Below are 25,116 nucleotides of genomic sequence, written 5' to 3' on the forward strand. Positions count from 1 at the left end.
GCAGAGCAGCAGGTCGGGCGGGGGAAGGGAGTGGGAGCGGCGGCCCGCCCGAAAGGTGGATCGGATCCTCTCTTGAGCTCCTTGCGACCCTAGGAGCCCCCAGGGATCCTGGCTGCCATTCCCAGCAGGCCAAAAACGTATTCGTGCCCCCCAGTTTATGTAGTGGTTGGCGTGGATAGGGAGCCGTGTCATTTGGCATAAATGGGGAGCTGTGTCTTGGTTGGCGAGGATGGGTTGGCATGGATGGGGGGCCTTGTCTTGGTTGGTGGGGATGGGTTGTCATGGATGGGGGGGCCGTGTCTTGGTTGGCGTGATTAGGGAGCTGTGTCTTGGTTGGCGTGGATAGGGAGCCGTGTCTTTGGGCTTTGGGTGCAGAGGAGTGCGAGGTGAACCGCTGCTGCTATAGCTCCATTATTTAGGGACAGGCCTGTTTACTACTTTCATGGGATTGTGCACCCCTGAAAGGCCATGGAGAAAATAACTAAACAAACAAAAAGAAGGCGGGTTGGGAGCAAGGTTGCAGTTTCAGAAGCAGGGATCCAGAAGGGGACCTGGAGCAGAGTGCACTGTCCAGCACCCACTGCCCCCTGAAAGAGACAACGGAGCCTGCAGACACCAACTAGCAAAACTCCTCGTGGAGATGTGTGTGAAGGAGTGAGAGGAAGACAGACAACCTCACGCTCATCCAGGTTCCCCATGGTCAGAGCCTCCTTCATGGTCTGCTCGATGGCCAGCTTAACCAGAGCCAGAAGGAGGGTTGGCCAGGAGGTCCTGGAGCTTGGTGGGGCTATGGATGGGGAGGATATAACAGAGAATGTGCGGGAAGAAGAGCAGCCATAGCAGGAGGTTTTAGTGGAAGCAGAAAAGGGACTGCAACCTGGGGTACTGGAGGTAGGCGTGTGCCAGTGTCTGCCTCTTTTGGCAGAAGTGTCAGGGGTGTCCCTAAAGCACGCCACATATATGCCCCTGTTGACCGCTTAAAGGAGGAGCTGCCAGCTGAGGTCTCTGAGGAACTGAAGTAGTTCTTGGGATTCCTTTAGGGCAGGGGTGGGAATGATTTTGGGCAGAGGGCCACTTAGTGAGTTTTGGCAAGGCATTGAGGGCCACATGACAGGCAGCCAGGGGCAGATAAATATTAACTTTTTAAATTTTTAGGTGCCCCACAGGCCGGATAGAATAGCCTGGTGGGCCGCATCTGGCCCATGGGCCGCAGTTTGCCCACCCCTTCTTTAGGGACAGGAAGCAGGCTACTCTCAGCTTTCCAGCAACACAAAAAGAATAGGGAAATGACCCAGATCATCTAGTAATAACTGGTGTACTGAACCAAGGATGTTAGACATAGTCTGTGGGCTGGATCTGGTCTGCAGCATATTCTGGCTGTCTGGTCCCTGGTGATGTCCCCTGGGTCTGATCAGACCGATACAGGACGTGGCATGGGACCCTCTCCCCTTACCCCAACATACCTGATCTGGAAGTTGCTTCAGCTAGTCTCGGACCTATACTGTGTGCAGCGTGGATCCTGGTGTGTACATGCAGGGCAGGTCCCTGACCAGCTGAAGTGGGTACTGCGTGTGGTGCAGTCTGGCTGGGGTGGCCACTGTGTGTCATTTCAGCCAGACTGCACTGCATGCAGCGCCCATTCCAGTCACTCCAAAATCTGTGCAGCATGCAGTATGGGTCCCAGACAGGCTGGAGCAATCACCAGATTGGGTATACTGGGGGAGAGGGATGGGGTACCTGGGACAAATATGTCCTGCGGACCAGTCCTATGCCAGTCATCTGGTCTGCAGGGCAGGGTGAGTTTGACATCCCTACTGTAAGTGATGAGGGACAAGTCGCCACAAGATTTTAATGTAGGGGCTACCTTGTAAGAAATAATAGTGTTTGCTTCATTGCTCACTTTTATGAAAGGAGCCTACAAGATAGTTTCATAGTTGTAGGGTCGGAAGGGACCTGAGCAGATCATCAAGTCCAACCCCCTGCCATGGGCAAGAAAAAATGCTGGGGTCAAATGACGCCGGCTAGGTGATTATCCAGCCTCCTTTTGAAGACCCCCAGGGTAGGGGCAAGCACCACTTCCCTTGGAAGTTGGTTCCAGATCCTAGTCGCCCTGACTGTGAAGTAGCACCTCCTGATATCTAGCCTGAATCTGCTCTCCATCAATTTATGGCTGTTATTCCTTGTTACTCCCAGTAGTGCTCAGGGGAACAGGGACTCTCCCATTGCCTGCTGGTCTCCCTTGGCCAGTTTATAGACGGCCACCAGATCCCCTCTCAGCCTTCTCTTGTGGAGGCTGACCAGGTTCAGGTCCCTTAACCTCTCGTAGGGCCTGCCCTGCTGCCCCCTGATCATGTGAGTGGCCCTCCTCTGGACCTTCTTGATGCTGTCCGCATCCCTCCTGAAGTGCAGCACCCAGAACTGAACGCAGTACTCCAACTGGGGCCTGACCAGTGTCGCATAGAGGGGGAGGATCACCTCCTTGGACCTGCTCATGATGCATCTGTAGATGCATGACAAGGTGTGGTTAGCCTTCCCGACTGCATCCCCACATTGGCGGCCCATGTTCATCTTGGAGTCTATAATGACTCCAAGATCCTTTTCTGCCTCTGTGCTGATGAGAAGGGAGTTCCCCAGCCTGTAGGTGTGCTGCTGATTCTTTCTCCTTGGGTACAGTACCCTGCACTTTTCAGTATTGAATCCCATCTTATTCTCATCCGCCCACTCCTGTAACCTGTCCAGGTCCAATTGCAGCCTGTACCTCCTTTCTAGTGTGCTGACTTCTCCCCACATCTTAGTGTCATCTGCAAATTTGAACAAGGTGCTTTTCACCCCCTTGTCCAAGTTGCTGATGAAGATGTTGAACAGTGCGGGCCCGAGGACTGAGCCCTGGGGGACCCCACTGCCCACATCCCTCCAGGTCAAAAATGACCCGTCCACCACCACTCTGTGGGTGCGGCCCTCCAGCCAATTGGTGACCCATCTGACTAGGCATCGACACCACAATCTCCTCATTTTTTAATGAGAGTGGAGTGAGAGACAGTGTTGAAGGCCTTCCTAAAGTCTAGAAAGACTACGCCTACCGCAACACCTGCGTCCAAGGTTTTTGTGACCTGGTAAAGATTCGGTTGATATAATCTGATCATATCAAACTTGACAGATTTTATTAGGTTCTAATTGTTAAAACTGAAGGATCGTACATTTTACAATTAGTTTTGTTTCTTTCAAAATAAACAATTTCAACGATTGTTAATAATGGGATGCTGATGGCAACTGGTGTCATTAAAATAGATAGCACTTCTCTTTTTAACTTGTTTTTGATTGCTTAGAACTTCAACTTTACCAACCCCTAATCATACAGGTTAAATACTTTCATTTGTGTGTTCTTTCTCAGATTTATTTATTTGCTTTCAACAAAAATGATTCATCTTTGTTTTAGAATGAAGTTAAGGGAAAACAGTGTTAAAACTGCTAAACCATTTTTCTGACTGTTTGAGGAAAAGTGTCTCAGACTTTTTATCAGCAACTTAACATTTGTCGAGAGAGGCTCTATTCCTGTTTCCATAAAAACCCAGCCAGGGATTGTGGCTCCAGTCATGAATACAGGCAAAATGAATCATCTTTCCTTTAATCCTGGAATTTCCTAACCTCTTAGTGTTTTATTTTGTAATGTTAATGATGTTTTCATTAACTTGTCTTTTACATGTAATACGTTAGAAATATCAGATAATTAAAGTACATTTGTGACTGAATGTCTTTGTAATGCATATGTACTGACAAGCATATCTTGAATGACTGCCAACTGATTATTGAACTGTTGTTAATTGATGAGCTTTATTTTTCAATGTTTCTTAGTCTGAAACAGGGCATTGGGTGTTTTGCCTGAGTGAAGAGTAAAGATCAATTCCTAATCATTCATGGGCTAGATCAAGGCACCCTAGAGTGCCTTGAGATCCTTTCAGGTGTCCTGTGGGATTTACAGCGATGATCCGTCAGGATTGAGGATGACCACTCCCATGGATCAACTAAAGGATTGTAGATAAGTCAGTTTGGCTAAGATCCCTAGAGTCACAGACTGGCAAATGCCACAGGCGGTGGTTACAAGGAGGGTCAAACCATGGATTTCTTGGTCTTGTTTCCTTTCCTTCCATTTCTGTTGTTTATCTGTCTCCAGGGCAAGATGGTTTTCCTCAAAGTAAGCCACATAGACCTGTCCCAGGCTAGTTTTTCCCAATTTGTGGTGTCAATGCCACCCTTCTTAATGTTTGCCTTGAGGGTGTCCTTGAAGCATTTCCTCTGGCCCCCATGTGTCCTTTGTCCTTGCCTGAGTAGGAAGCATAGCAGTTGTTTCAGCGAACGTACATCAGACATGCGCACACAGTGCCCTGCCCACCACAACTGATGTTGAATAATCAACACGTCCATACTGGTGGCATTGTCATCGGTGAGGACACTGGTGTGATGATCCTCCTACTTTATGCCAAGGATCTCCCACTGGTGATAGCACTCCAGGCTTTTCAGGTGTTCCCTGTAGGTCACCCAAGCTTCACAGCTGGGTGGGATTCAGTACAATGTTAGCAGTATTAGGTGTGTAAAACATGATTCACAAGATAAACCTAGAGATTTTAAATAGGAACCCGCTGCGTTAAAAGCATTCTGACCTTTTGTGGTCTTTCTGAGTTCTTAGCAACAGGAGAATTGCTCTATTATTTTTCTGCAGTCTAAAATCAAATGCAAACTAAGAGCTGACATTTTCCAATGGGAGTCTTGACTATAGTGAGAGGAGCCTCAAGTCTAAAATGTTGAGAACCATTGAGCTAGATTATAGGTTTGTTGCCCTGCCCTGCCCTACAAGAGCAGGCCACTTTTCTGTTTTTGCCAGGGAATTAATCTGCTATGGCCCTTCATCGTGTTGCAGTACTTCTCTGTGAGTTCCACTCGGCCATGCTGCATGGAATGAGGAATGGCAGACTCAAGGATCTGACTCGTTCCTTTTTCACCTGTGTGCACGTGTCAGGATTGGGATGTGAGCTGAATCCAGGGCTACAGCTTGAATCCAGGTGCTGAAATCATGATCAGGGACAGGCCAAGGTCCAGAAGCCAGGGTTAGGAAGTCACAGGTCACACTTGGCCAGGATCAGAGTGAAGAATGATCCCCGGGTCAGAAGCTGAGGGTTACAATTGGGAGGAAACCCAAAGTTGGAATCTGACACAGTTACCAGAAGAGCAGGGGCCAGCGTCAAGGCCAGGTACTAGGATCAGAGTAGTCTCTGACCTGCTGGTTTTAAGGCTGGTATTAGGGAGGAATTGGTCTCCTGTCATCACTGTCTAAGTAATGATTGCCCACCAGAGGGATGACTCATCCTGAGCTTGAATCATGATTCATACAGCATGGAAGGAGGCACCACATGGTTTCTGCAGGCAGCTAGCACACTTCCACGTGCTTGACTAAAATACGAACAAAAAAGTTATTGGTGTCTTTCAGTGTCATATAGAGATGCTGTGAAACCATTTATAACAATTGAAGGTCTCATTTTGGGTGATACTGAATATTCCAAGCTGCCGTTGACTTAGATGAGCATCCACAACTCTCATGTAAGATTCAGTTTCCAAATCCAGGTACTTTTTGGGTGTGAAATTTTTATAGAGCTTATAATTAAGGCTTCATGCTTTTAAGTGTTCATTTTTTCCTGTTTTTCAGGTTTTTACATATACTATGACCATATAGCAAAGGGAAAATACTTTTTTTCTTAAACTATTTTAAAAGTTGGCCCACTCTCATTCGCTTTATTCCTAGAGATATGTCAAACTGAGCTTGAGAGATCTCTAAAATCTATTACTGGCCTCTAAAAAAATTTCAACATAGCACAGATGAATTACTTTTTATAGACACATAGTCTCAGACCTTTTTTTTTTTTTTTAAAACCACAGTGTGTAGTTATCATTTTTAAGTTAAAACCAGAAACCTACATATTCTGGAAGTGCTTCTTCAGCACTGCTGGTACAACAATACAGTAGTTTCATTTTCAAGGTAAACACATTTAAAATGATTAAGATGCAGATTAACTATTTTTTAACCAACCTGATCCACTCAGTTCATGTTCAAATGGTAACATATATCAAGACCTAGCACAATCTAATTAAACTAAAGTGTTAATATATTTAGTTCTGTGTTATGGGGTAATATGAAGTACTTGCTTGCAGGGTGAAAACAATGAATTATATGAGATGCAACAATCTGTTGTGTAAATAAAATATGTTTTATTAAATCCAGGCATAAAAGGATACATGTGTTGGCTGCTGTTTATGCTGTAAGCATTCCCAAATACTTAACTTAAGACTTCATAGTGTACAATCCTTTCCACAGAAATCTGAAACCAGGCAAAGCATTTGCATTTCTTCAAGTAAAAGATGATCCACTTTAGTGCAACTTCATTGATTTGTCTGAATATATTTTTATTCAGTTGTGGAGGAAAGATTGTGTTAGGTAACATCAGACCCTGTTCTACTAAGGTAAGCTTCTTAATTACATTACTCTGATAAGATAATTAATGCAACTGAATAGAGATTCAGAATACTGAATGATGTTTTTTAAATAGATTGTCTTATTCCAGATGGATTATGAAGTATAGAGCAGTTAAGTGGCCTTTGATAAGGAAAAATATGTCAAAATTGTTAGCAACAAGTCAGTTAATTAACACAGCTTTTTAAATTTTGATTTTTATTTAACATTTGAATCTTAAGGCCAGAATCTGATCTTTACATCAATATAAATCCAGACTAATTTATTTGCTTCTGTCACTCAGATATAGACCTGCATAATTTAGGTTAGAATCTGATCTTTTGTTTGTTCATATACTTTTGTGTTTTTGGTTTTGTTTTTAAATAAATACTGGATAAGAAAGATGGACTGGCCATTAATTGAACATCTGTTGGGTAGCCACAGTGAAACCTTGGTATAAAACTCTGGTTCAAGAATGCTATTTTTAACTGTTACATAAATTGTCTTGTGTTGTGTTTATTTTGAAATAAGAGACTGGATGCTGTGGCCCAAGAAAGAAACACAGTAATCTACAGAGGAGACAAAAGACGTAAATGTAGAAATAATTCAGAAGATTGTCTTAAAAGATAGAAAACAAAAAGATTTTACAATTTTAACTTTCACCTTTTAAAGTGAAAATCAGCTCCCGGCAGAAAACTTTCCAGTGTTATGCTACTGCAGAGTCACTGCCAGAAGGAGGAATCTGTAGCAGGAAGGGAGGATGAGTATAGTGAAGAAATACTCAGGACTAAATAAGTTTTTCCTTTTAAAATCTGAATGTTTTAAAAAAGTATACCTTACTTTGAAAAACCACAGTATATAAACACAATACATGGTCTTGCTAAAATGCTGATATTAATAAGCAGTACAATCAGCCTTGTACAGGAAAAGAACATTTGGAAAGTCAATTGCAGTATTTTCTTTTTCACAGAGCAATGTACAAATAAATCATTGGTCCCTAATCTTTGCTATCCCAAAGCTAACAGATGACATGCTGGGAATAACACCATCATTTTTATGGTAGGGTTGCTTTGTGTCTATTTTGAAATAAGAGACTGAATGCTGCAGCTTAAAAAACAAACCAACTATCATACAGAGGAAACAGACGATCGAGCTCTGTGGGCTTTATTGTAGGCGTCTCTCTGTCAGCCTCAGTTTTAACTGTTTTTCTCTCTGTAGCTGTGGTCAGTATCAGAGGGTCTGACAGGCAGTGTGTTGCCCATGAGCTAGGGACCACAGTTTTACACTATCCAGTTATGAGTTATTGCAAGTATTGTTATAAGGGACACTTAAGACTCTCATAACAAAAAGGAATTGGAGAAAATATTTTTCCATTTCTTATCTTGACAGATCTTTGAATATGTACTTTTATGGTTTCTTTCTCTCTTTGTATGGTCTTCTGCACGGGACCAGGGACATAGAACCCCCCCCCCCCCTAAAATATTAAAATAGTTTAATAAATCCACAGAAAATTATGGGGACAGAATTTTGACACTACTTTCCTTTCCTCTAATACATACTTTACCTTAACATCTGATTATTTAAATTGTGTTCATGTAAATATTTACCTTCCACTTCAGAGGAATTTAAGACTTTTTTTTCTGTAAGGAGTTCACTAAGGACCTACCCCTTCAGCAGACTGTAAATACATTAATTTAGATGTGGTATGGGAAGCATCTTCTAGTGAATATGGTACCTCTTATATTGTGAATGGCCCAGTAGTATTTGGCAGTTCAGGTATGGTTTACCATTGTAAAGGTTAGTAACTTTTAAAAATTTTTACAAATTCATCCCTGTCTCAATCCTGTGAGATGCTGCGGAGCAGGAAATACTCCAGATAATTTTGCAGGATATAACGCTTTGTTTCTTCTGTGATTTATTAGGTGACAATTATAGTTTACACTACTTGAACTTTTTAAAAAGATGATATGGTGGAAAATTTAAATGATACCCTGCCTTGTTTCTGATTCTCAGGAACTATTTTATATATGTTTTATGATTAATTTAATTTTCCCTCCATTGTTTGGTATAACAGGGTACACCCAATGTCAACATTGTGGAAGAACCTCATAAAGCAAGTGAGAAAAATAAATCGGCAGATATTTCAAAGCAAAAAGAACAATGCCTTGTACCATGCAGTGTTCAAGCAAAGATGTTACGAGGAGAAAAACAGTACATGTGCAGTATGTATTTTTTGAGAAAAGCTTTTGCTTCAGCAGCGAACAGTATGCTACACTATGCAGCATTTATTTCATTATGCCTAAGAATATGTACCAGCACCTGACCCACAAGGCAAATGATTTACTATTGAGCACAGAAGGCCTGTGCCATGGTCTGTCCCTAGTGCAGATGTCTACCTGGGAGAGGACTCTGCATTGCCATGGTACACGGGCACTAAAGCAATCTGCTCCAGAATATTTTAACAGAGCTCTTATATTTTTCTTATAGTATACCATATGCTTATACCAGGGGTTTTCAGCATTGGTGAATTGTTCTCTAAGCATCCCAAATGTGATGAGGATGAGATTCTTGTTTGCACAGAGGCAGATCTTCAGCTTAATTGACATAATTCCACACAAGTCAATGGAGTTTGCATCCACTGAGGATTTAAGTCTCATTCAAGCACTCTGAAATAAGTTACCTTCAATATTCACTCAGGCCCCTGGCAGATGTTATGCTTAAAACACGATTAACTGGTTAGTCATGTTTTAAAGTGTAATCTGGCCACATGTTCAGGCAGTTAAGGCTACAACAAAAAGCAAAAACAGCCACAAAATTATTACATAAGAATGCATAATGATCTTGTGGCTGGTTTCAATCTTGCCTTAAAATGCATGATTAAAATGTCTGTGTGGCTGGGTGGAATTTGGTGGGGCTCGAACAAGTCCCTGTGTGGTCCCCATGCTGTCCCCAGCCAGCTGGTTAGTGGCCAGCTCCAGGGGCTCAAACTGCCTAATGGGTCCCTGGAGCCAGCTGACTATCAGCTGGTTGGGCACTTTTGCTAGTCCCTATTTGTACTGGCAAGCAGGGCATAGTTGGGGTCTGATTCACCATCCCAAAATTGCACATCTTGCCATGCACATGTAGCATGGCAGGAGGTATGAATCTTGGGATTGCAGGACAGATCCCATCTTGCCTTTTTAACTGAATGTTGTCAGTGGTCTTAAACTTTATGAAACAGATATGGAGTTTATTCAGCTTAAAATGGGTCTTCAGTTTTATAATGTAATGGTTGACAAATACCTCTTTTCAAGGAAATCTGCAGAGTTCTCTTGTTGAATATGCAAGAAGTACAAAACAAATGATAAGAAATATGATGGATGATCAACAGTCGTCTTTGGACTATCTTTCTAATCAGGTTTCTAATCATTTTCCTTTATACTTAGTGAATTTCCTTTAATTTAGCATGGTCATTGTTGCTAAATAATAAGTTTATAATTTACTTAAAACAATAAAATCTCAGATGTAGTTCTCTACTGCCTTCCACTTTGGACAGTGATTTACACTTATGTAAATGCCATGGACAATACTGCCATGCTAATTTGACTGTACTTTACAGTGTACACTCACTTTGTATAGATATAAGGGCCTGGTCAAAGTCCGAACTGGTCCATTGAAAGACTTTCTTGATGTTAGTGCTGGTTGGTTCAAGACCTAATAGACTACAGACACAAGATGTGGAAAATTCGGTGTTGAGTTCAGTACATTAATACATTAGGCATGTGCATTGCTATTTGTTAGTAAAACAAATTTCAGAGCGCACGCACCTGGGAGGGAATAAGCAAGTCTTTAGAATTCAAACCTTGCTGCTCCAGTCTGAGTATATTCAAATGACCTTATGCTTGCAGGTGAATGAACTTATGAACAGGGTCCTTCTTTTGAATGCAGAAGTATTGCGAAAACATTTGGATCTGCTTCCTTACAAAACAGTTCAGTCTCATGGTAAATACTTACCTTGCTTAACCTTTACACTTCACTGTTTACCTTTATGATATCCTGACAAAAAAATAAGATAAGTACAGCAAAGAAAATATGGGATTTATAGTACCTACTTGGTGTTCACTCTCCATATATCATCTTTGTAAAATTTGTAAAATGTTTAAAGGTGTTAAGTGTTGAAATAATGTTGTAGCTCTGAGGGTCTAGGAAATATGCAAGAGGCAAGGATATTTTTGAGGGGTGATATCATTAGTTGGACCAACTGCATGTGTGGGAGAGATTTTAGGCAAACATAAACTTTGTTCCTGATAATGGCAGCTCTTACTGCTGTTTTTAAACCAAGCTTACTCTAAGTGGAAAAAATCATGCAAAGTATCAGGCTTAGACTTGGCCTGATCCTGTGACTTGAACGGGCTTGATACTGTGAGGTGCTGAGTTCTTTCTGTAGTGAGAGGACAGGATTCTTAGTACCTTGTAAATTAATGCTTCTTTGCTCCTACTAGGTAAAAGTCACACCTGTGTATAAAACTAAGTACAAAACCTCTGCTTCACATAAGTACTCTTTGTTTTCACCCTTCCAAGCAGAGGAAATTTACTTTCAAGAAGTCCCATTAACTTCAATGAGACTGCTTACTTTGCTAGGTCAACCAAAATTGAGCTCAAACTCAGAAACAGAGTAGTTTTGATATATAGTTTGATTAAAAGATTAATAAACTATGAATCCAAATATCTGCAAAGGAAGGTCAGGAATTACTTTAGAGTCTTATCCTGAAATCCTTACTTGGATAGAACTTCCATTGACTCAGTATATGAGGCAAGGATTTTTGTGGATATCTCTTACTGGAGCAACTACATGATAAGGATAGATTTAAACAAGTTTTCAAATGAAGGGAATTCTTAATATGAAATAACCTGTAGGATCAGACCTGTGATGTATAATATTTACATTCTCTACAGTGCTATTTTTTATTACAAATTATATTCCATCTTTATCTTTGGCCAGAAGAGGAAATCTTCTGTAGGAACTTTCTAAAGGGGTATTGTATAATGGAAGTTCTCTAAAATTTGTCATTTTCTGATCATACCTGAGAAAATTTTCATTAAAAAAAACTATGATAAATGATCATTTTATATTTTATCTACAACAAAATATAATTTGAGATTGTTCAAACATTCTTAGCAAAATGTCTGCCTATATGTGTTTAACCATTATTTGGTTTTACGGTGCTTAGCCTGCACTGCACTGAATAATTTGTTTTCTAGGACTGGATTGCACTGATATTAAAGATACCGTAGGTTCTGTTTCAAAAACTCCATCTGGCCTGTACATTATTCACCCAGAAGGATCAAATTTTGCATATGAGGTAACAAACTTATTTCACATTGAACAGACTTTGCTTGAGAATATATAATAAGAATATGTTTTATAATTTTTAATTATTTTCTTTGATTGTTTTTCAGTATCAGAATTGTATTAAAAATCATCTAGGTGTCTGTGCCATCATTACTATTTGAAATCTTTCCCATAAATAATTTTAATCTTTGGTGTAGAATTTTGGTATCCTTATCATGTAAAATGAATTCCATGTGGAAGAGAAAAGCTTATTATCTGATGTACCATATACATCTCTCATGCCTTCTCACACCCAATAAAACTAATAAAGAGTAGCTTTATTATGTCCAGTTCAGAGATAAAAAGGTCAGGTGCAGAGAGGACTAGCAATTGTTCAAGATAACAGCAATTCTGTGGTGTAGTAGGAAATTAAACACAGGTTCCCTTGATCCAAAGGCAGTGTCCTAACAGCAGGACCATCCTTTTTTCTACAAAGAATCTCTCAGTGTTCACAAGTGTTTGTGCTATTGTCATGGGCATGAATAGCAGGGCTATGGAAGTAGCACAAGGCACAATGTGACAACTAAACAGAACTTGAGGGGCTGGAAGAAATTCTCTTAGGCCGCATAGACCTCAAGACATTTACTTGCAGTGGCTATTTTATTAGTCTCTCAAGCTATTGCCAAAACTGACAAGGATGCACAATTTTAACACAGACACTGTTTCTCAGAGTGGCTGCCAGTGCCAGTGATGCTCCAGGTATGGTGCATGGGCTGCATCTAGCCCATAGAGCTGAGTTGTCTAGCCCATGGGGCTCCCCATGAGTGTAGAGATATGGCAGTGGTGGCAGTGTAAATTGCCATGGCTCTGAGAGTCCTATAGCAATTAATGCTTCCATCATTCCCCTGTTACTACACATGCAGCGCCATGTTATCCTACTCATGGGATCCCCATGAGTTGGATAACATGGCCCCACATACTGGTTTTGCCCTGATGTGCCAGAGCCAGTCTGTGGCCCGGGCTGTTTGCTGACTGGCCCTGCCCCACTCATTTGGCCCATGCACTGTAAAGGTTGAGGACCACTGGCTTAAACATATTCTTTTCTTATCTAAGAACTAGGTAAAGCTGTAGAGAAAGTTAATGCTGATGGAATGGATGGAAAACAAATTTTACGAGAGGAAACTAAAAGAGAATGGCTTGTTTAGCTCAGCCAAATGAAGGCCAAGGCAGGATACAACTGTTGTCTATAAATCCATTATGAGTAAGCACTAGAAAAGGAAGACAGTGGGACAAGAAAAATTGGTATGAAGTGCCCATGAATAAATTTGCATTGGAAATTAGAAAATTATTCCTAACCAGCAAAACAGGGAGCATCTCCTGGCTCAGGAAAAGGATAGCTAATCAGGATGTATTTGGTTGAAGATAAAAGTTATGAGATGGTACTGATGGGAGACTTCAGTATCTGGACATCTGCTGGATGAACAAGGCAGCCAAACATAAAATGTTGAGCCAATTTCTAACTTGTGTGGAGGACAACTTTGTGTTCTAGAAGGTTGAGGATACAGCTAGAGGAACATCTATCTTGGATCTTGCTGTGACAATAGGGAAGAATTGGGGAAGATATGAAACTGATGGGAAACTTGAGGAAGCTATTGAAGTATGATAGAATTCAAGATCCTGCGATGGTGAAAGCAGGAAGTTAGCATAACTAAGACGCTAGATTCCAAACAGGTGGATTTCAATCAAATCAAGGAGTTAAAAAGCATGGTGCCATAGGAAGGTAGATTGAAGGCTAAAGTCATCCAGCTGGGCGCAGTACAGGAAGCCCAACAAGGAACTGTTATTGCTCAATGGAACTACAAGAAGGATTTTAAGAGACCAATGTGGCTGCACAAGAAGCTTCTAGGATGCCTCAAATGTTAAAGAAAAGCATACAGGCACTGGAAAAATGGGCAGGTCACTGAGGAAGCAAACCGATAAATAGCAAGAACCTGATGGGACAAAATCAGGAAGGCAAAGGCAAAAGATGAGCTGCCTCTGAGGGAGTTTAAAGACAACAAGAAGAGGTTCTATAAGTATGTTGGCCAGAAAACAATGACCAAATAAGCTGTGGGTCCATGTAAACCCCTGCACCTGTGAGTAGGAAGGGGGGAATGTAGCTGGAGGCAGGTTGCAGACAGCCTGTGGGCTAAGCCACAGTAGTTGTGAGCTGCCTATGTGAACTTAAGCCATGGGCTGAAAAAGGACAGACTGCTAATGAGTGAATCAACAGAACCTGGGTGATGGGAGTAGAGGATGATATCACATGACCAGAAGGGGGCTGGGCTTGGGGCATATAAGCCCTGCCTCTGGTCATCAAGGGGGCAATCAGACCAGTCCAAAAGTGGTACCTTGGTGACCCAGAGAGGTCACTATTTGTGTTAGGACCAGTTAGGTTGGCATTTTGTGTTTTCAGTTTAACCAGAGGACTGGATTGTGGCTGAAGGGGAGGTGGACGCCATGTAGCAGGGTGCCTGGGACACTCTGGGTGTCAAGCCCCTCCAAAGGGGCAGGGGGAGTGAGCTAGGATAGAGTTAAGAGGGCCAGGGCCTGGGCATAAACAGAGCAAGCTGAGTGAAGGCTGAGGACTTGGCCAGGGGAAAAGGCAGCCAAGACGGCTGACTCCCCAACAGGTGCATAGAGGCCTGTGATGTGCTGCCTTAAAGGGGATGCATCTTGAGAGAAGTACAGAGACCCCCAGGATTGAGTGTGGACATACAGGAAACCTTGCTATTCATGGATTTGGCATTTGCTGTTTCAAATATTTGCGGTGCTGTGCCAACCCATGCTCTCTCCCCACTGGCAGCATGATGACACTTACAGCACCATCACCATCTGCAGGAGCTCTACGCTTGCCTCCACGGGGCTCCCACTGCTGTCAGTGCGGCCGTGCGCCCCCCCGCTGGGGGCACGCTCAGTTCGTGATGCAGTACAGTACGTATTCGTAGATTTCGCCATTTGTGGGGATCTCTAGAACGTATCCCCCGCAAATGGCAAGGGTCTGCTGTAGTAGCAAGGAAAGAGCTGGCATGGGGAGCTCCAGAGAAAGTACTCCCAGGGATCATCACCTCAATAAGCTAACAATAACATCAAAGGCATGGCAGGTGAGGGACAGAGGTGGGGTGGGACTGGAGAGAGCAGCAGACGGGTCAAACCTCCACCTGCTGGAACTGGGGGTAGCAAACCCACAAGGCTTGTTACAGTTCACTGTTAAATAGCTAGGGGGAACTCTTAACAGAAGCCACCAAGAAGACAGAGCTACTCAACACATACTTCGCCTGCATCTCCTCACAAAAATTAAGCTGCAACCAGACAGCTAATATGGATTATTTGGATAAGGAAGGAGCCATGCTGAATGATGAGATAATTTAAGAAATGGTCAGAGAGCTTTTGATGGGTCTGAATGATCTCAAGTCAACAGAAGATGCTCGATTCCAGAAGGAGCAGGGCAGGGTTGGCTGAATATCATCCCAAGGTACTGAAGGAAGTGGTAGAGGTGATTTTGGAGGCATTGGTAATAGCATTTTTGAAGGTGTGGGAGATGGGAGAGGTACCAGAAGCCTGGAAACTTATTGCCCCTCTGTAAAGAAAGGGTAAAAGGAGAACCCATGGAACTACAGATGGGTTAGGCTCACCTGAATGGCCAGGATGCATATCCTAAGGAAGTCCATTTGAAACCATCTGGAGAAGGAAGCACTCATCACAAGCAGTGAGCATGGATTTACTAAAAACAAATTGTGGCAAACAAACTTGATCTCCTTCAACAAACTAACTACTTGGGTGGATGAAGGGAATGCTAATATACCTGGATTTCAGCAAGGCTTTTGACAAAATCCTGTAAACATACAATATTGGAGAAATGTAAGCTAAACCAAACTACTATAAGGCGCATAGACAATTGGCTTAAGCAGAGGGTAATTATAAATGGATCCATGTCAGAATGGCAGCAGGTTTTGAGTAGTCTCTCACAGAGATCTGTCCTAGGGCTGTGCTGTTCAACGTGTTTATTAATTATTTGGATGCTGAACTAGAGAGCTTCTTGAGAACATTTTCAGGTGACATGAAACTGGGAAGGACTGTGAACATTTTGTACAAGATCACAATTAAGCAAGATCTTAACAGATTGAAAAATTGGACTGGAGCTAACAGAATGAAGTTCAGTGCTGACAAATGCATGGTGCTCTGTTCTCATCTTAATTATGGCCTGAGATCTCATAGTGGCTAGACGAAATTCTGCAAGGACACTTTGAAGACATATCTTAGGAAGACAGATGCCAACATCAAGAGCCATAGGAGGAGCTGGCTGCTAACTGACTCCAATGGTGCTACAACCTCAATAAGCAGCAGCCCATTTTGATGTAATGGGTCCTGCCCTTGAAGCAGAGAAGAAAGATTGGACAGTGGCAAAGGAGAAGAATCCAAGCCTACAGCTTATTCTCTCCTGTGGAAAGAGCTGAAACATCTGCAGACAGATCCATGGCTCAAGGATTGGACTCTCAAGTCACTCTAAGACCCATCAGTGGGCTGTGGCAGAGATCATCTTGGAATCAAGGGATTGCCAGTGATTTACAGAGGAAGATATAACTACAACCTTTCAGTGAGGAGAGGGATTTTTTACTCTCCCTGCTATAACTTTTGCCAGATGCATCTAAAGTGATAACATTAATTTAACTTCAAAAGTATTTTTGACACTTTTCCACATTTTAAGGTTAGTTGTAATGTCCAAAGAGGTTAGAGTCAGTCATTGTATATATAAGTATGAAGATTCCTTAAAATAATGAGTGAATCATGTTACACAAGTAATCATCAACTGGTTGGATCATTATACTCAACAAGTAGTCATCAATGTCTTGGTTTCTAGTTAGTAGGAGGTACCAAGTAGGGTTCACCAGGAGCCTAGTTCTGGCATTATTTAATATCTTCATTAATGATTTGGATGATGGGATCAAGTGTACACTTAGTGAATTTGAGGATGATACCAAGTTGGGTGATGTTGGGCTGGAGAGTAGGGTTAGGATCTAGACTGGAGAAATGATATGCAGTCAATCAGATGGGATTCAAGAAGAACAATCCTTGCTCTTTGGATGGAATAATTGCATGTACAAACAGACTGGCTGGCCTGTGGTACTGCCGAGAAAGATCTAAGAGGATACAAGAAGGATGTGGTCAGAATGGAGAGCATCCAATGCACAGCAACAGAAATGATTAGGAGTCTAGGAAGCAGGATTTATGGGAAAGGCTGAAAGAACAAGATAATTTTGTCTGGAAAAGAGAAATACTGAGAGGGATTTGATAAGTCTTCCAATATTTGAAGGGCTGTTTATAGAGAAGATGGATATAAAGTTTTCTCTGTGGCTGTAGGGGACAGGACTAGGAGCAATGGCCTTGAGCTTCAGCAGAGGAAATTTAGGTTGGATTAGGAGGAACATTCTGACTATAAGGCCTCATGTATATGTTACAGTCATGAGACTGTCTATACATTACACCTTATGGTATGATTAACCAGTTGATTAAGGTCACACCTTAAATTCTGACTCAGTCACACATTCAATTAATGTTGTAATGAAACAAGTAATAAGCCACAAAGTTATTACACAAAAATTGTGTTACCTGCACTGCCCCTGCTGTGAGCCCCGCAGTTGATGAGGCTCAGAGGAGCAGCAGCATTCCCTGCACTGCCCCTGCTGGGAAACTCAACAGCTGTGGGGCTTGTAGCAGCAGGAGCCAGTGTAGGAGGAGCCAGGGATCATGATCCTGGGCTCCCCCTCAATTGGCAATAAGGTATGATAGGATCTGATATGTGATCCACAAAATCACGCCTCCTGCCATGCCACACATGCATGGTAGGGGAGTATGATTATGGGATCCAGCATCAGATCCAATCGTGCCTTTATCTGAACATCTAGAGGGGCCCTGAGAGTGATCAGGAATTGGAACAGGCTACCTAGAGAGACTGTAGAATCTCCATCCCTGGAAGTTTTCAAGAGCAGGTTAGACGGACAATTGGTCTGGTTAGGGATGCTCCAGTCTTGAGCAGGGGGATAGATTAGATGACCTTGTGAGGTCCCTTCTAGCCTTACTTTTCCATGATCCTATGAAACAAAGGACAACGTTTTACATTAAATATAAACCTAAATAAATAATGAGAACAAAGCTTCTACATACAGAAAGGTGACTAATTCCATGTCTAATAGATATCACACAGAACTGAATAGATAATGCTGATGAGGTCTTAGAAAGAATATCTGCAAGCACATGTTTTAATTTACTGAAGAATGGGATTAAAAAGACAACAGCATAATAGAAACCCATTTAATGTGATGAGGTGTAAAAGAATAAATACATAAAATATGTAGAAGAACAAAGTATTTAAGAAGTTAAATCAAAATAACAACACATGATGCATTGCCAAGGCATTCAGTCAGGAGTTTAGAAGGTTTGCAAAATATAACTAAAACACAAATTTGTAAAAAGGCAGAATAGTCCTGTAAAAATAATTTCCAGCAAAAATAAGCAATCTTTTAAAAGTAACACAATAAAATAAAACATAGCCTCAGGTGCAGGAACAGATAGAAGTATGTTCAGGACATTCAGGTCCTGTTCTCATCTGTGCCACATTTTCTCTGTGACTTCCAGCAAAAGAAAAGAGGCAATAAGTGGTTTAGGATGTCCAGTGTGAGCGCGCATGCTTGATTTTCAGAAGTGCTGAAAGCCTGTAGCTTCAGCTGAAATCAAGGGAGCTACAGAGGCTTATCACCTCAGCATATCAGTCCCAGGATGCTTCTGGTAGAGCATGAGAGAACAATGAGATAATCAACACCAATGGTCATTTCTGGATATTTGGGACTTAGTTGGTGATATAGTTCTCTTTTGGTAAGTTTGGATTGGTATTGCTTCACAGTGTTGCTGAGAGGTGTTTAGTCATATTAGTCTAAAGTCGGGCAGAAGACAGAGCATGGTGGCACCATGGAAGTTAACTGGCTCAGAGGGTCATGGGGTTTTGTAGACTTCATCAGATGCTGAGAAGTTGTTTGTGAAGTTCATTGAGAAGTATACTAAAAGTAGAAATGGGAAGAATGTGCACAAATCACCAGCCCTGAGTGGAGAAGCCCATCTGTCTATCTTGTTGAAACTATATCTAAGGGCAGTTTCTAACTAAAAGTAGTTCTGTGATGGGAAGTTGGTAATATATATCATGGCATGGCACTTACAGCTCAGGCCAAGGTAAAGATACCGTATCACAATACTTATTGAGACACATATAATTTCTGATAATAATACAAGACATGTACATGTATGGAAAGCGGTTTCCCTGATTGAATGAATCTCTAGCAAGTCTTCCAACCAATTAACAGGCAAATTAAACAAAAAATTGTAGGTTACTAGTTACAGTGATCTGTCTTGAGTCCTTTTGTTGAAATGTTTCAAAGAGAAGTTACCTTGTAAAATTCTGAATGTTTGACTTAAAAATCATTATTTTCCGTATTACAGCTGCATCACTAAATGGTTGATCAAGATCTATTCACTCCAGCCATTCATGTGTCTGTTTTAGGTTTTGTGTGACATGGATTTTCAAGGAGGTGGGTGGACTGTGATTCAGAAAAGAACTGATGGGATAATTGAATTCCAGAGGACATGGTCTGAATACCTGGATGGATTTGGTGATCTTTCTGGTAATATTTTTTACGTTCAAGAGATATTAAAAATCTGAAAAATGAAGATAAATTATATTTTATTAATGTAAAAAACAGGCCTTGGAACCAATCTGATTGCCACAGCATAGGCAAGACTCCTACAGAAGTCTAAGGGCCTTTTAGCTGTCTAAGGATTGCAAAATAGAGTTCTTGCTCTTTAAAAGTTACTTTTTATTATTTCATGAATTAAATTCTCTTCACTCCTCAGTAATAACCATTCCCAAATACAAATTCCATGCCTTTATTGCCAGAACCGTTAAAAAGTTCTTTTCCCCCTTTCATAATGTGGAAAGTATGTTTAAGATTTAAACAATACCTCAATCATTTTGATCACACTTCCAAACAACATTGTCTGTCAAGCAGAAACAAAACCTGCATAGTTTCATCTCATAGATGCAAGTTATGAAAGTCATGAGGAAATGAAAGGTGGGGTTATAATGGAAATGTTTCAGATGGCATAATGGTGGAATTATCTCCCAGCTACTCCCTTTCATCTAACAAATCCAAGGACAGCTCCTCTTCCAGGATTGTATCAATGGTAGTAAGAAGGAAAGATCATGACTTTTCAGCTCTGCAGCCGACTTTTGGGTCTACATTTCTTAGAAACAAGCAGAAATATTAATTCTTAAATAAATTCTACTCAAGAGGATTGATTTAGATTTTTGTATGGCTGTACCATTTACAAATGAACCATTATTAGTGACATTGGATTATTTTGGGCCTAGCAGGTAACCCACACCCATTTTTGCTCAGTGAAAGGAATACTTCTCAGTGATTGCTGACAGATGTAAAACTGTGCCCCCCACCCCACAAAAAAAATAAAATAAAAAATATGGCACTTTAAACTTGGCATACTCCCATGCCGAGCCCAGCACATGCCCAGAAGAAGCATTGCATTAATTGGAATCAGCTTTCCCAATGTCTGTATAGATCAGGCACTTCAGTGGAGCTTTTAAGGCACTTTTATCTAATAGCTGATTGAATCAGCTAATAGCTATTAGATAAAAGTGCCAAAAAGCCCCACTGAAGTTTCCAATCTATACAAGTGCCACAGAGCTGGGTCAAAGTAATGCACTGCTGCTTCTGGTAAAGCATGGTTTTGTTTTGGTTTTTTTCCATGTCCGTCAGTGTCCAGTGTTTTTAGATGCAAAGCACCCCTCAGAAAATATCAGTTCTTAGCTTTCGTTCCTTTATATGGCTTCAGAAAAGCAATAGTTTGATTGCTCAGGAAGACCCCAACAGGTCAGTTTGTTTGTGACATTATGGATTCCTTGTTGAAATCTCTTGGTTTATCTTGTGAATCACATGTAGGATTGTGCACATCTAACTGTGTCAATATGCTGCAGCACCCTGGTTGAGAATCACTGAGATAGAGAATATATCAAAGGAAAAGATAAAATGAGGACAGTTCTCAATTCTGCATACACATTGCTGAGTCATAATGAAAGATAATGTGTATATGAAAATCCAGTTTGTGGACTTCCTAAGTGAATTGTCTCATTTCTTAAATCTTTCAAATGAATATATTCCTTTCAATCAGTTTTGTCATCCATTTTGTTTGATTCAGGAAACAAAATAAAGTAGGGAAAAATGGAAGAGATCAATATATTCTTAAGTAGGTTATATTACATTTCTTTTACAGGAGAATTTTGGCTTGGCCTGAGGAAAATTTTTCATATCGTAAATCAGAAAGCAGCCAGCTTCCAGCTTCATGTGGTTTTGGAATCTGAAGATGACAGATATGCGTATGCCTCTTATGACAATTTTTGGGTAGAGGATGAAGTATGTTCTTTTAAAATCCATTTAGGGCGCTATTCAGGAAATGCAGGTAAGACTATCATCTTAAGTATTAAAAGAAATCTATTTCCTCCCTGCAAAAGGTACAGAAGATGGAATGTTTAGGTAGGCTAATATAAAAAATGTCTACTTCTAAGTTGCATAGTTCCAGAAAATAAGTAAGTATTTCTGTGCACAATGAATGTAAAAACTGTAAAAATGAGTAATGGTTACTGTTATGGTGATTGATTTCATGAATGCCATTTTTATGTGGGCATAAAACATCCAATTTTACATTAAGACCTTCTAGTTCCTTTTAAAAATTATGTTCAATGGAGTCATGTATCAGTGAACTCTGCTAGCAAGGCAATTATAGTAGATTCTAGTTAAGGGAAAAAATATGAATTCAGTGTTAATGATGTTTCACTTGCTCTGGGCCTACATACTGAAGACGATGGGAATTTTTTTGATGTTGGTCACTTTGTTTGCAGACAGCTGCAAGGTGTTCAGTCACAGTGGCAGCCACAGACCTTTCTTTTGTGGAGTGCGGCTGAGTCAGAATAGGTTATTGAAGCAAACAGACAGCAACCCAACCTCCCAGACTGGAAATATGGGAGTAGAGTAACTGGACCTGGAAATAGGGTAGTGTGTTTCTGTTAGCTAGCTAATTAGGTCTGATGAGATTTCCAGCAGTGCCACGCAAAGAGTGTGGCATGATTACCACAGAATAATTTATCCCTGATTTTACTCCATGGTGAATTTATTCTAATTAGGAACAGAAACAAGGGCAGAACTTCTAAAATGGCTAGGGGCAGTAACTGTTACAGTAACCTGACCACTAGGAAGTGAAGGGACTGGTTTACTTTGAGCAAAGGATGAAATTGACTAGGAGGGTTGACACATGATTTTTACACTGTTTTTACACTCTTGTGTAGTTACTCCTCACTATCTGAGGAGCAAATTTACTCCAGGGTGGAGTGACTTGTTTGGAGCCTTATCGTGTGAGTTGTTACACAGCTGAGTAACATCAACACACAATCATGTTTTTTTCTTTTCTAATTGTGATATCTTGCCACCTGGGATATTTGAAGAAATGTCATTGTAACAAATTTGTAGGAAAACCCCCACAATTTATGTATGAAGTGGAAGTGTTAGCCTTTCTATACAAAAATAATTCTCTCTCCATATAAGTAATTTACTTTGGATCTGTCTCAATCAGGTGATGCATTTCGGGGATACAGACAGGAAGATAACCAGAATGCAATGCCCTTCAGCACCTTTGATGTTGATAATGATGGGTGCAGGCCAGCGTGCACGATTAAGGAACAGCCTGTGAAGAGCTGCAGTAACTTCAGTGACAAGACAGGGTGGTGGTTCAACCAATGTGGCCTTGCGAATCTCAATGGTGTTCATCGTTTCACTGGCAGGTTTCTTGCAACAGGGATTCATTGGGATACATGGACACTGAATGAAAAACCAGTCAAAATTAGATCAGTTTCAATGAAAATTAGAAGAACCTACAACCCTTATTTCAAATAACCACTTACTACAATCTAATAAAGCTCATGTTTTGCAATTAGGCTCACTGTCATTCAATCTTTACAGTCTTCGTTAAATAATCCAGTTTTATGAGTTATCTTGGTTATTTATGACTAGCATTGCATTTTTCATTACTAGCATTACCAAGTTTGAATACTACTTAGTCAATTATATTTGTATTATTAGACTGTCAGGAGGAGCTTTGTTAGTGCTTTATACTACTGGATGTCAGCTGAAATGAGTGATTGTACTCTCATTCATGAGTGAGAAGGCTCTAAGTGTAAGGCATTTACAGTGTGAGGATTAGGCTTTTGGTATTCAGCTGCCTCTTACCTCCCTTTAGGATTGATGGTAGGATTGTAACATGCACAACAAGTATATTATATTTCACAAATTATATTTAACATTATATTTAAAAATTAGTTTCTCTGCATATGTGAATTGCTAAGAACCATTAAGTAAATAAATCCATAAAAGGCACATCTGCAATTATGTTCATTTAGAAAATACATTTCTACTCCTCCTCCTACCATCTACCAGACTAAAAACCTGAACACTCTTTACTTAGGCACGATTCTCATTGATATGAGTTAGAGCCTGGTTTGAGGAAGGGCTGCATAGTCAGGCCATACATACACACTTTTAGAATCTTTTTTTTTTTTATCTTTCACATGCGAGATTCATGGTTCTCTTTTGTCCTTGCACATTCACTGACAATCACTTACAATATGAGACTCAGATTTAGGGCATTTTAATAACTGAAATGGTGAATTCATTACAAACTGACATGCAGGGTTACAATGCTGTAGGGATTTTTCATTGTCTTTGCAATTGTAATGTTGGAACTATGGGCCTATTCCATCATTCTTGACTTCATTTTCTTTTGTTAAGGGTGTTTTCCCATAACAAGGCATCAATATTGAACTCTATGCAAGCACCTTTTAAATTAAGTAATTTGGATCGTTTGTGTTTGACCCTGTCAGTAAAAATGTACAGATATCAATAAAAAAATGAATATTATCAGTACAGTGGATTTGGGGCCTGCAATCTGTTGCACAAAGCATACATGTCTGTTTCTCTTCTCACTTGATTCAGCTTCAGTCAGGAAAGCTTTGCAGTGCATTGTTGTAATCAGTAGCATCAAACCATTAAATCAGACAGGCTCTGATTCTCTACTGCCTTGTAGTGTTGCTTACATCAGGATGCAGTGTATATTTTACATCTTTTTTCCACCGATGTAGAGAATGACTGAGTGAAAAGGGAGGAGGCAGTAAGAAATCAGGCCTGTGATTAGGTTTATTTTATAATCCATGCTGCGACAGCTGTTAAGGGCTGAAACTACCACTTTTTGGTGTCTTTGAGGAGAAAGCTGACCCCAAACCCCTTACAGGGGTTAAAGGGTGAGGCTTCACAGGAGAGCTTTATGATTTAAACACATTTCACAAAAACCCTGACTAACTTGTTTTATGTATGCGAGACCTAGGTGCTGACATCTTCTGGCAAAAAGTGATTTGTGTGCCAAGTTCAGCTACTAGTTTGCACATGTAGGGGCTCTGCCATATTGTCTGGACTCAGCAGCTAAGGACCTTGTGCTGTGTCTGGACCCAGCAGCTAAGGACTACTTTTGTGGTGGGAGCACTTGCCCACGTGAATCTTCACAGTTAAAGTTAGGTCACTGAGCAGAAAGGAATACAAGAGTCATGGAGCCAGGAGGAGACAAATGGGAGGGAAGCTGGCTGTGTAGCTTATTGCAAAGGTCACTCAGGAAAATAGGAATTCCTAGGTACCAGCCTTTATCCTAATGCTGGGTATGCATTTATTTTATGATTGTCTAATGTCAAAACAGAAAAGTGGTCTCAGGAGAAGAGAGTGGAACCCAGGATACCCTCTGTCCTACTTGAGTGACCTTCTTGATGGGTTATGAAGTTAGTTTCTCACATACATGTTCTTCTGGTTACTAATAAAATTAATATGCAATGATTGCTGGCCAAACATATTCCTCTGGAGTATCAGGATCTGACCACAAATTTTTTTCTCTTTGGCCGGGAATGTATCGTTCCACCAGAGGATGCTTCCTTTATCTGCCGAGCAGGGAGAAAAAAATCAGTGATAGAGTTTATTTCCAACTCTACAAGGGTCATTAAAAGCCTATTAGAAAATCAAATTACCTCTCCAGCTTCCTTTAATGAGGAGTGGTTAAGGATAAAAGGCTACAGTCTTTTTTCTTTCCTCTATGTGGAAGAAAGGAAAAACTGAGG

At 41.0% G+C, this 25,116-nt stretch overlaps 1 protein-coding gene across 2 annotated transcripts; it reads left to right on the plus strand.

Moving 5' to 3' along the window:
• The first annotated feature begins 49 nt into the window (after positions 1 to 49).
• ANGPTL5 (angiopoietin like 5) lies at positions 50 to 23,884 on the plus strand. 2 transcript variants are annotated; one of them, XM_006272490.4, is made up of 9 exons: positions 50 to 5,592; positions 6,365 to 6,510; positions 8,574 to 8,721; positions 9,793 to 9,896; positions 10,387 to 10,480; positions 11,741 to 11,841; positions 19,402 to 19,522; positions 21,186 to 21,371; positions 22,539 to 23,884. In XM_006272490.4, the coding sequence occupies exons 2-9, from the start codon at positions 6,409 to 6,411 to the stop codon at positions 22,856 to 22,858; spliced, it is 1,176 nt and encodes a 391-aa protein (XP_006272552.1). In that variant the 5' UTR covers positions 50 to 5,592; positions 6,365 to 6,408; the 3' UTR covers positions 22,859 to 23,884. The 2 variants fall into 2 exon arrangements, with proteins under 2 accessions (XP_006272552.1, XP_019337579.1); XM_019482034.2 differs by having other exon boundaries at positions 50 to 6,510.
• Positions 23,885 to 25,116: the final 1,232 nt, after the last annotated feature.

The sequence above is a fragment of the Alligator mississippiensis genome, chromosome 1, assembly GCF_030867095.1.
Source record: "Alligator mississippiensis isolate rAllMis1 chromosome 1, rAllMis1, whole genome shotgun sequence".
Lineage (NCBI taxonomy): Eukaryota > Metazoa > Chordata > Crocodylia > Alligatoridae > Alligator > Alligator mississippiensis.